This window comes from Vigna unguiculata, chromosome 9, assembly GCF_037176805.1.
Source record: "Vigna unguiculata cultivar grain cowpea cultivar isolate G323 ecotype 2 chromosome 9, ASM3717680v1, whole genome shotgun sequence".
NCBI classification, from domain to species: Eukaryota; Viridiplantae; Streptophyta; class Magnoliopsida; order Fabales; family Fabaceae; genus Vigna; species Vigna unguiculata.
Genome location: NC_140800.1, coordinates 18,698,316 through 18,710,733, shown reverse-complemented (window position 1 = coordinate 18,710,733; position 12,418 = coordinate 18,698,316). Strand labels below are relative to the sequence as shown.

General features: G+C 34.3%; 1 protein-coding gene across 1 annotated transcript; it reads left to right on the top strand.

Annotated features, from left to right (window-relative positions):
• Positions 1–2,373: 2,373 nt before the first annotated feature.
• On the top strand, positions 2,374–11,759 carry LOC146883654 (uncharacterized). The gene is made up of 3 exons (XM_085666684.1): positions 2,374–3,161; positions 10,119–10,188; positions 11,292–11,759. Exons 1-3 carry the CDS (start codon positions 2,374–2,376, stop codon positions 11,757–11,759), a joined length of 1,326 nt encoding a protein of 441 aa, XP_085522810.1.
• Positions 11,760–12,418: the final 659 nt, after the last annotated feature.

The window sequence follows — 12,418 nt, the reverse complement described above, 5'->3', positions numbered from 1 at the left end:
TCATAATTTTGTTAAAGGAAGGAGGATATGGGTGCCACATGGGAGGTAGGAATAGCAACGGACGGGTACGAGTATCATATTCTCATTTTTATTCACATAATAAAAATTCATTCTCATCTCAACGAGTATATAACTTTTGACTCATCATCATTTCCACAAAGTAACGGGTATATTTTTGTACTCATACTCATATCCTTTTTTTTACTGTTCCAAATATCAATTGAATATTTTTAAAAATCACACCAAAGAAATCATGATACTATCAAAATATTCAATATTAAAATAACATACTCTTTTTTCTTTTCATGATGTCAAATTTTAAGAAAAATATTATAGTAATATAAATCTCAAATTAAAGTATCAAATACCAAATAGAGAAAATTCAAATAATTATATAAAAACTAAACAATTACACATTACTAAAAGTTTATAATAAGCAAAATATTTATTAATTTTACAAATGATCAGTGGTTTTATTTGCATTCGATCCACCTACACATAGAAAAAAAATGAAAAATTAGATATGATATAATAATTGAAATTGAAAATTTTAATTACTATAATGTACTTTCTTCATCAGATTCATTTCCACTCATGAGAACATTTTTTTTCTTTTAATTTTTTAACACCTACAAACACCAAATGTAGAATATTAAATGAGAATTCATAAAAAAAAATACAAACAATAAATACTAATAAATTTGAGTAACTTACCTAGATAGTTTGAGTTTCATATCCAGCTTCTTGTACACATCAAAGCATTTATAGTAATATGATGAAATCGACTACAGTAAGAAGTTAATATCTTACCACTGCTAAAAGCAGATTCAGAAGCTACAATTGTTATTGGAATACCTAAAACATCCCTTGCAATTGCTTAAAGGTTGAAAACTTTAACCCATTTGTTTCCCATCATGATAGGATATCAAATTCTTGTGTAATTGGCAAATCATCTTCTTCCAAGTAATAATCCAACTTTGTTCTCATAACTGTAGTTCTAGATTTTTTTCTTTTTTGCCATAAACTTTAAAAATTCATTGGCGTCATGGTTAACAAAAAGAAGAGCTACAAATTAAGAGTCAAACATTCTTATGAAATATATATATATATATATATATATATATATATATATATATATATATATATATATATATATATATATATTGTTGACAAAAAGAAGAAGATGAACATCTTCCTCCAATAAGGAGTTTTGATGATAATGATGACTTATGAAGAAGTATGGAAGACTTGATGATGATGCATAGAAAAATGTTGAAGACTTAAAAGAATGTTTTGATTCAAGAGATACATTAAAGACTTAGGAGTTTATTTGTTTAGGTCTTGTAATTTGTGTATGTTATTTAAAATAATTAAATTAGTATGTCAAGAGTCAAGAAGGCAAAATCCAAGTAGTAGAGCACCAAGAGAATTTTATTTATCTGCAAAACTTACTGGAATAATCGATTATTCTTAATGATAATCGATTATCTTAGTTAAAACTGATTTTTGAGAAAAGCCTCTGGAATAATCGATTATCACTGCTGATAATCGATTATCACCTGCTAATAATAGATTATCCTGACTGATAATAGATTATCACAGCGAGAAAAATGTTTTTAGAAAAGTTTCTGTGATAATCGATTATCACTTATGATAATCGATTATCTATGGCAGTTGTGACTTAACTTTTCATATTCTTAAACTAATTCCTAAATAGGCTTCTATAAATAGAGTAGTAGGCTTTCATTATCAAATACACAAGAGTTAGAGAAGTCTGAGTACTTGAGAACTCTCTGTGGGAAGGCTTTGAAAAACCTAGTGTGGGTAGAGCGATAACTTTCATCAAGTGGGATCTTGAGTGATTGAGTGCTGCTGCTGTTGCTAGGAGAAGTCAATCATCCTTTGTGGGATTCAAAGGAGGTGTTCATTCCTTGTGTGATTCAAGGAAGGTGTTTTCATCCCTTGTGGATTTCAAGGGAGGTGTCTTCATCTCTTGTGTGATTCAAGAGAGGTGTTTTCTAAACCCTAATCTTTCTTATCATTGATTGTAAGTTTGGTTTATTTTAGTGATTGAGTTAATCTCGTTTTTTAGAGATTAACAACTGGACGTAGGATCTTTTGATCTGAACCAGTATAAATACTTGTGTTCAATATTCTTCTCTATCTCCTTACTTCATCTCTTATTGTGTTTTAAATGGTCCATTTGTTCCTGTTAATATTGTAAATGATGTGCAGGAACCAAAGCTATTCTCGCAATGGACAATAGACGAAAATAGAAGAGCCCAGTATGATGTAAAAGCTAGAAATATAATTTCATCTGCCTTAACCCTAGATGAGTTTTACAGGATCTCAGTCTGCACCAGTGCACAAGAAATGTGGGAAATATTGCGTGTAACCCATGAAGGAACAGACGATGTGAAAAGAGCACGCAAGAACTCCTTGATCCAAGAATACGAAATGTTTAGGATGCAACAAGGAGAAACTATATACGATGTGCAGAAACGATTCACACATATCGTCAATCATCTCAAAGGTCTAGGTAAAACTTTTGACACTGATGAATTAAATATAAAAGTTCTTAAATCCTTGAACAGGACTTGGCAGCCTAAGGTGACAACCATCACGGAGTCACAAAATCTTGCGACAATGACGATGGCGGCTCTGTTTGGAAAGCTGAGAGAACATGAGCTTGAACTAGGCAGATTAAATGATGAAGAAGATATTGGAAGAAAGAAGAACATAGCCTTTAAAACCGAAGTGGTTAAAGGCAAACGACAAAAGGAAGAAGAAGATTCGGATGATGATGAAAATCTTAGTCTTATGATTAAGAAATTTACAAAATTCATGAAGGCAAAAGGTAAAAATCAATTCAAAAACAACAAGAAGGATAATCAAGGATCATCCTCAAATTTCAAATGCTATGGATGTGGAGAATCTGGACACGTCAAAGCTGACTGCCCAAATTCAAAGAAAAGTGAAGAAAAGAAGGGTAGAAAATTCTTCAAAAAGAAAGCATACATAGCTTGGGAAGACAATGCCTCAAGCTCATCAAATTCTAGTGATTCTGAAGCTAAAGAAGCAAATCTATGTTTGATGGCTAATCATGATGATTCTGACAGTGAGGTAAATTCTACTTACCATGAAAATGATTATGATGATTTGTATGATGCTTTTCAACAATTACTTATTAAATCTAGTAAATTGGATACTGCTTATAAAAAGTTAAAATCTGATTTTAAAGATTTACAAAGTAAATTTGAAAAATCTCTTGAAGAAGAAGAAGTCTTGAAAAATAAAATTTCAATTTTAGAAAATAAACAGACTGAAATTATTGAATGTGCATCTTGTAAAAGTTATATGTTTGATTTAAATATTCTAGAAAAACAACTTGAAGATGCATTAGAAATTAAAAGTGTTAAAAAGCCTAATTTTAAGAAAAATAATTTAAGTAACAACAAGCAAGCTCCTAAGAATAAGAATAAAAGAGCTCATAGGGTATGGGTAGAAAAAGGTAAACCTTATTCTAGGAATATAAATTGTGTAACATGTTTTTATTGTATGCTAAAGGGGCACACTTCAAATAAATGTAGAATCAAACATTTTGATGTCCCTAATGGAAGATGTGCTTGGATTCCTATTATAAAGTAACATGTCTCTAACCTCAAAGGACCCAAAGAAGTTTATTGGGGACCAAAATGTTATTGTTCTCTGTCTCACAGGTTATTTAAAAAATCAATAAAGTCCCTTTGGATGTTCAAGAGCTAGTATATTTATCAAACTTTTGGTATCCTGGTGAGTTATATGATTTTATAATGGGTTTGAGAATATTAGATATGTGAAAAAGTGGTAAAAATCATTAATTTCAGTGTTTTCCGAAAAACTCTGTTGTGATAATCGATTATCTCAAGTGATAATCGATTATCAGTAATCAATTATCTCAGGTAATAATCGATTATCAGCAAATCTGGAAATTTTTGTTCATGGGTATGAACCAATAATCGATTATCTTAAGCTGATAATAGATTATCTTGCATAGTAGGACGCATATTTTCAATTTTTTTACCGTTTGAATGAGCTTTTCAAAAATTTAGACCATGAGCAACAACTAGGTACTTCATAAATGCAAATTAAACATTGGAGTTCATTTTGTTAATATAACATTTCCTTCTTTAAACCCATATTTTTTAATCTTTAGAATTTCTCTTTCATTTAGGGGGAGTCTTTGATTAAGGGGGAGTATTTGTTCTTGAAATTTTTGTATCAAAAAGGAGAAATATTACATGTAGGAGGAGTTTTATATCTTAAACAATATTTTTAAGGGGAACTTAAGTTATCTGATTTAGGGGGAGTTGTCTAAAGAATTCATTTTTGATTATGATCAAAAAGGGGGAGATATATTTGTGTTATTATCTTGTGATAAGTTGTACATATTTAAAGGGAAGATATATGTTTATTGATATCTTGTAGTATCTTATGTTTTAAAAAGGAGAGAAAAATTAATTATCTTTTATTTGGATTAACTACTCTTTTCTCTTAAGTTATTTATTAAGAACAGGACATATCACAAGTCTTCATCAATTTTTGATCATCATCAAAAAGAGGGAGATTGTTGACAAAAAGAAGAAGATGAACATCTTCCTCCAATAAGGAGTTTTGATGATGATGATGACTTATGAAGAAGTATGGAAGACTTGATAATGATGCATGGAAAAATGTTGAAGACTTAAAAGAATGCTTTGATTCAAGAGATACATTGAAGACTTAGGGGTTTAGTTGTTTAGGTCTTGTAATTTGTGTATGTTATATAAAATAAATAAATTAGTATTCAAGAGTCAAGAAGGAAAAACCCAAGTAGTAGAGCACCAAGAGAATTTTATTTATCTGCAAAACTTACTGGAATAATCGATTATTCTTAATGATAATTGATTATCTTAGTTAAAACTGATTTTTGAGAAAAGCCTCTGGAATAATCGATTATCACTGCTGATAATCGATTATCACCTGCTGATAATAGATTATCCTGACTGATAATAGATTATCACAGCGAGAAAAATGTTTTAGAAAAGTTTCTGTGATAATTGATTATCACTTATGATAATCGATTATCTATGGCAGTTGTGACTTAACTTTTCATATTCTTAAACTAATTCCTAAATAGGCTTCTATAACTAGAGTAGTAGGCTTTCATTATCAAATACACAAGAGTTAGAGAAGTTTGAGTACTTGAGAACTCTCTGTGGGAAGGCTTTGAAAAACCTAGTGTGGGTAGAGCGATAACTTTCATCAAGTGGGATCTTGAGTGATTGAGTGTTGCTGCTGTTGCTAGGAGAAGCCGATCATCCTTTGTGGGATTCAAAGGAGGTGTTCATTCCTTGTGTGATTCAAGGAAGGTGTTTTCATCCCTTGTGGATTTCAAGGGAAGTGTCTTCATCTCTTGTGTGATTCAAGAGAAGTGTTTTCTAAACCCTAATCTTTCTTATCATTGATTGTAAGTTTGGTTTATTTTAGTGATTGAGTTAATCTTGTTTTTTAGAGATTAACAACTGGACGTAGGATCTTTTGATCTAAACTAGTATAAATACTTGTGTTCAATCTTCTTCTCTATCTCCTTACTTCATCTCTTATTGTGTTTAACGAAATTAATTATTGATTTAATTGATAAATTTTGGAAAAATTTTAAAGTATTAATTTTATTAAGAACCCAATTAATTATAAGGAGTAAAGATAATCAAATGCGTGACCTAAAAATTATTTGATAAAATGAAATTGGGAAACACATATTTGAACATAACCACGTATAAAAGAAAAAAATTGTGTAATAAGAAGAAGAAAAGTTACCTTAAAGATTAAATCTTGAAAAACAAACCACACAATTGAGATAGTAAGAAATAGGTTTTATATATATATATATATATATATATATATATATATATATATATATATATATATATATATATATATATATATATATATATGATGAAGGATTATCTTGTTCCTTTTTAATATTATTGAATATGGTGTGAGTTGATTAAGAAAGCTAAGTAAAATCCCCACTGGACATTAAGATAGCAAGCTATCTAGATGTGAAGGTTCCTTTCACAAAGCTCAAGAGAAGAAGATGATGGATTGATTCAAAACAAAAAGGAAATGGAAAGCACATAAACCATAGAAAACCAAGAACAATTAAAGGAAGAAGAAAACATAAAATGGAAAGGAAAGAAAAGGTAAAAATGTGAGAAGCACGCCACTACAAGGCTAGGCTAGAAACCATGGCAACCTTGAAGATGAGTGGATGTGTGCCGCCACTTGCTATGCAAGATAAGGCTTAAAAGTATTCACTCCCAAGGGAGGAAACTCTCACAAATGGTTGAGACACAAGAGTGTTTTTACTTCAAAATGTTCAACCCTTTTACATGTCTAGAAGCACCCCTTATATAGAAGAGTTTAGGGGTCTCTAAGCAAATAAAAGATACCTAAGGATGTCTCTACAAAAACCTAACCCTAGCTTCTAGAAACTAGGTCAAATAAGGTTACAAAAATGAGAGACAAAAGAGCTAACTATGGTGTGTACAAGGCTAATTTTGTTCTAGGACAAAAGGAGACAAAGAATGTGTCTCATATGTCTCCAAAAAGTGGTCAAAGTGTGCTAGAAACAAAGGAGACCAAAGGTACATAGGTACACTTGCTTCATGCCTTTTACTTTATGCTTTATGCCTTTGCTTTACTCTCTCCTCCACATCATTTATGCTGCCCAATCACCATGCGCCACCTAGCATTGCTTTCTTACTCCTAATTAACCTACAAAGCAAATAAACATAGATTAGCATGTTGGCTTAAGTCAAGTCAACTATAGTCAACAAGTCAAACCTAGTCAAAGGTCAACAAGTCAACTAAAGTTGATTCAACTAAGTCAACTTAGGGAATCAAAAATAACAAACACAAATGAAAGGGATGAAGGATTAGTGAACTTCCTTTCTAAACATGCTTAGTCTTCTTAAGCATGTGCCTTCATCCTTGGTTGGGGTCAATCCTTCATCAATATATATATATATATATATATATATATATATATATATATTAGATTATCTAACAAATTATATATATTTTAGTAATTTAAACGGGGATGGATCTTTGGGTGAGGATATGTATATCTCCATTCTCATCTCCAGTTGAAAACTTCGGGTATTACTCATATCCAGTCAATGTGGGAATTTCTCGTCAAAATGAGGACGAGTTCGGAAGATATCCACGAGTACGAATTTATTTGCTATCTCTAGTGGCAGATTGATATTGGAGAAGATTTTTAGGTGTGGTAAATGGGGGTACAAGAAAAAATAAGGGTGTGAAGAGGAAGAAAAGTAGAACCAGCTATATAACTTCATAATTTTATTTATTATATGTTTTTTTAATTTCTAATTTTATTTCTATTTCTATTTCTATATATATATATATATTGTTTATATATTATAAAAAATTATTTAAATATCTTTATTTTTTGATGAAGAAAATTTATTTCCTTAGACGAATTTGGGTGTTGACAATTGTCGCTCTTTACTTATATTTTACTAAATAATGTGAAAATTTAACTTTTTGATATTATCATAGTAAAATATAAGTAAACAAAGAAATACTAATTTCATTTGGGTTCCAAAGTAAAAAATTAAAGAAAAGAAGTAATTAATCATTAATCCCAAATGAACATAATGACCAATTCCATAAAGAGGGACACAATTCAAAAGAAAAACAGATTTGATCATTCCAAAGGATAAAGTGTTATAGAGAGAGAAAGACAGAAATCAGTAACCATTCCTACGGAGAGTTCTTAATATATGAATTTGACCATTCCCAGGAAAGAGTCTTATGTAAGAGTTTTCAATGACCATTTCAAAGTAGAAGATTTGATAGAAATCACCCCAAAACCTTATAGTTTGGGCTAATGGCCATATCCATTCTCTTTATATTGTTTTTAATTAAATAAATAGTTGTTTTGGGCCTTAAAATTTTTGGCCATTATTATCGTCTTAATGTTGAATCAACATAATATTTGGTCCTTTCTAATGTGCAACCCAATAAGCATCAAGCTGCTAGTAGGTTTTGCATCAAGGCTTCCAACCCATACTAAATCCCACGTCAACCATGTTTCAGTTTGTGCCAAGGAGCCAATGTTATCTCTGAAAAAGCCCAACATGCATTTCTTTTCTTTGAGCCAACAACATGTAAAGCCCATTATCTTGAAAGCATCATAATCCTTCACGCATGGGCTATCCACCAACTTGCTTCCTTCAACGATAGTCTTTGTGTGCTAAGCTTTCTAAATCAACCCATGAGCATCAACGTCTTTATTAATTGGGGAAGAGAACATAATCTCCTTCTAGCGTTAGCGTCATCACATTTTGGGTCGAAGGGGTGTGTGCAACCCATTGTTATTGGGGGCTTCTCCTTGCACCCCAACGTTTCTCCTGTACCCCCAACAATTATGGTTTTGTACCTCAGAAATTTACCTGACGTTGGTTGTTGAAAATAATCAAACCAAAATTTACTACGCGCTACCAATAATGTTCTTTCTTTTCTATGCTTCAGCTGTACCCCCAACTTTCCTCCCACCTTTTGTTTTCTTCACTCTCTCCGTTTCGTTTCAATCTCTCCATTTCGTCCCAACATTTTTCTTCAGTCCCTCTACTCACTGTCTCTCTGATTCACTCTCTAGTGGTCTCATTGTCCTCTCTGATTCAACCTCCCATAATGATTCAACCTTCTCTTCCAAGTAAGTATTCATTCCCATTTTAATCATATTCCATTCCATTGTTGTTATCATTGTATTATTCGTTATCACTGGAATGTTTAGTATTGAAATTTAGTTTTGTATACATTGCGGATGTCAAAATCCGTTTTAGAAAAATGTGAAACGAATGTCGACATTTGTACCACACCGAGCCAATTTAACCAAGTAATAATAATAAACGATCACCATACCTACATGCAAAATCATTCAGGTAACCGACCTATGCTGACCTAAGCCTAACCGGCCTGAATCGGTAACATAAAACGCTAAAAGGAATAACCCACCTAGGACAGCATATAAGCAATAACAGTACAAGCCGCCAAAGGGAGTAGTCGGTTTATGCCGACCACCTTAAGATACTCAGTGAAATCAAAGCCCCCTAATATCCAATGAGCTCCCAATGGTCGAGACTAAGGGCCTGGGCCAAGGCCTAGGCCCACCTATGGCCCAAACTAGGGTCGAGCCCATGGAATGGGCAAACATAATTAATAATCTATAAATATACATGGACCCCACAAATTAACGGTACACATTCATTACATCATTAATCACCTGATTTGACTTTTTGAGAGCTTTTGGCTTACTTAAGCTTCGGAGTACCTTCTGCAGGTAACCCCTCCCGGGTCTGAGCCGATATATGCCAAATGGGAAAAGGCCAACCGAGGAGATAGCGGACTATATGGATAAGGTGACACTTGTGCCTAACTGATCTTATTGTTCTCTACAGGAACAACATCCGTTTCAGGAAATTGTGAAACGTATGTCGACATCCATTTCATTTTTTTTTTCTGTATTGCGGATGTCGACATTCGTTTCAGGAAAATATGAAACAGATGTCGACATCCGTTTCAGGAAAATATGAAACGAATGTCGACAACCGTTTCGTTAATTTTTTTTCTTTTTTTGTATTGCTGATGTCGACATCCGTTTCGGGAAAAATGTGAGACAGATGTCGACATTCGTTTCGTTAATTTTTTTGGCTTTTCTTTGTATTACGGATGTCGACATTCATTTCCTTAATTTTTTTTCTTTTAATTTGTTGCGGATTCCCCTATGCTTCCATGGGAAAGAGCCAAAAAAATGTGAGTGAATTTGTTTTGTGTCTAACTGAACAGTTAGGATTAGAATGAAAGAAAATGATGCAGCAACAAACAACAGAAGATAAGAGAGAGAAGGAAGGTGGATTCAACAGCAAGAGAGAGAGAAAGAGGAAGTGGTGCTTGTTGAGAGAAAACGAAGAAGAAACAAACAAACAAAAAAAGGTGTCGTTTGAAGTGCGGATGTGGACATCCGGTGTGTGATTTGAGGAAGTGATTCTTACATCTACTGGATACAGGTACGAAGAAGCAAGGGAAGAGGAGAGGTTACGTAGTCAGCATGAAGATTTCAGTGATATGGTTGTAGAGGTGTGTTACATTTTCACCCTACAAATCATGTACTAGATTTTATACTTTGCCTGTGTGACTTATAGCTAATGTTGTCTGGTGTAGAACGAAAAGAAGAGAAAGAGAAATATGCAAGAAAAGGAGGACAAGTCAAAGAAGAAGGACTTTAAGTTTTAGGGTGCGCCTTGTTTGTTTCTTTTGCTGGAAAATGGGGTTGTGCTACCCTTTTCTACTAGGGCAGTTCTCACATTCCATGAGCTGAGAATATGTTGTTAGCAGCGGTTTCACGCGACTGTATTATTGTCTGGGAGTAAAATGTTAGTGTTTTGGATGGGAGGAATATATATGTACGAATATATAACAGAATCAAGACGGTAGTCAAGCTTCAAGCGCATTTATTTGTAATATCTTGGTTCTCCTACTCGTGGCTTAATTATACACGTGCATGTGGCTTTTGGTTTCTTATTCCTCATCTACTGTAACATCCCTCTCAACAAGAGGGCCTGTCAGGTCTGCAGCCCAATACACTCCAACCCCTCGCCCCAAGTGTCCCCCCACTTCGCAAGGCAGGTTGTTGTCAGTGGGTATCGAACTCCCAACCTGACCTTTAACACCCTCTCAACAAGAGAGATGTTACTAGTTGTGCCCTCGCCCCAAGTGTCCCCCCACTTCGCAAGGCAGGTTGTTGTCAGTGGGTATCGAACTCTCAACCTGACCTTTAACACCCTGGCGAACCAAAAGATGCTACCAGTTGTGCTGCAGCACAACTAGTAGCATCTTCTGGTTCACCACTTTTTTGTAACATCCACTAGCCCACCCCAGTGCCATGTCAAGTCTGCAGCCCAATACACCCCAACCCCTCGCCCCAAGTGTCCCCCCACTTCGCAAGGCAAGTTGTTGTCAATGGGTATCGAACTCCCAACCTGACCTTTAGTACCCTCTGAATGTCACCACCTCCAGGAACCAAGTGAATCTAACAACCGCGGTGGTTGATACAACAGTGTCCAACACTATATTCAGCTATAACCAGCTCCCGGTGTATCAGGTCGATAAGGTGGTGCTACTGCGTTGGTGAAGAAGTTGCGTCGAGAGTCATGGTGGGGTTTGCGGTGGTGCATTCATAGGGACGCCACAACCTGAAACCCCATGGCAGAGGCGGCGAAGGTGGCCATACCCACGTTGGCACCGACGTCGACGACCAACCCATCCTTGCCCTCGCTCTTGGCCTTCTTGAGCAGGTCCTAGATGGTGACGGAGATGTCAGGCTTGCGAAAGGGCTTCCCTTTGAGCATCCTAACGATATTCTTATGAGGCTTGTCGGGGAGGGTTCCGAAATCGGAGAGGGAGAAGAGGAAGGGGTAACGCACGTCCTCAACGGTGTTGGCGACGACTGGGTGAGCCTTAGGAGAGGCGGAATAGTCAAAGGGGAGACTGCTTTTAAGGAGAGGAAGGTGCTGCTGGCGACGAGGGATGAGGGTAGAGGTGGTGAAGTGTCGCTCAAAGTGATGACTTTTCCCATCAAAATAGATGCTATTGAACAAAGAAAACTAAAATGGATGTCGTTATCCGTTTTGAAAAACACCGAAACATAGAGTTGTCAAAACGGGTTATCCGACCCAACCCGACTCGGTTCGTAACGGGTTGACCACTTAGTGGGTCAACCCAATCCGACTCACTTATTAGCGAGCCAACAAAATTAGAATCTGACCCGACCCACCACGGGTTGACGGGTTAAACAGATTGGCTCACAAAGAAAAAAACACACAATTTTTTATCTTCAATTCCAAGAAAACTAAATTATAATTCGGATTAAAATCTAAATAAACTTCAATACAATCCAAATAAAATCTCAAATTATGTTAAACTCCAAATACAAACCAAAATCACAAAAACATAAATTACTATCTAACATCAAATCATTCTTGTCACTTATCAAACTATAGTATTAGAGTCTTCAATGGATAAATCCACAACATTTTCATCTCTTGAAACATCTTCTTTATCCTCATCTACAATAAAACAAGAAAAAAATAATGTTAACTAATAATATTAAAAGATTAAGCATTAAATAATTAAAATAATTTTACAGTACTAACAATAATGTTACGTGTTAGTTCAAAACTATGCAACCATTTTGTGTTAAAATGAGTGTCAGACCATTCAAATTATCATTAACACGTTAATCATCTACGGTTTCAGAATTCATTTTGTTCTGTAATCACCACAAACATTAACTATATAAACAAACAAC

Bases quoted from the DNA above. Each gene is read 5' to 3' on its own strand.
- LOC146883654 (XM_085666684.1), top strand. From the start codon at position 2,374: ATGTGGGAAATATTGCGTGTAACCCATGAAGGAACAGACGATGTGAAA. The intron at 3,162-10,118 runs GTATGATGCTTT...TACTGGATACAG, and splicing joins GAAAATGATTATGATGATTT to GTACGAAGAAGCAAGGGAAG. The intron at 10,189-11,291 runs GTGTGTTACATT...GTGCATTCATAG, and splicing joins TCAGTGATATGGTTGTAGAG to GGACGCCACAACCTGAAACC.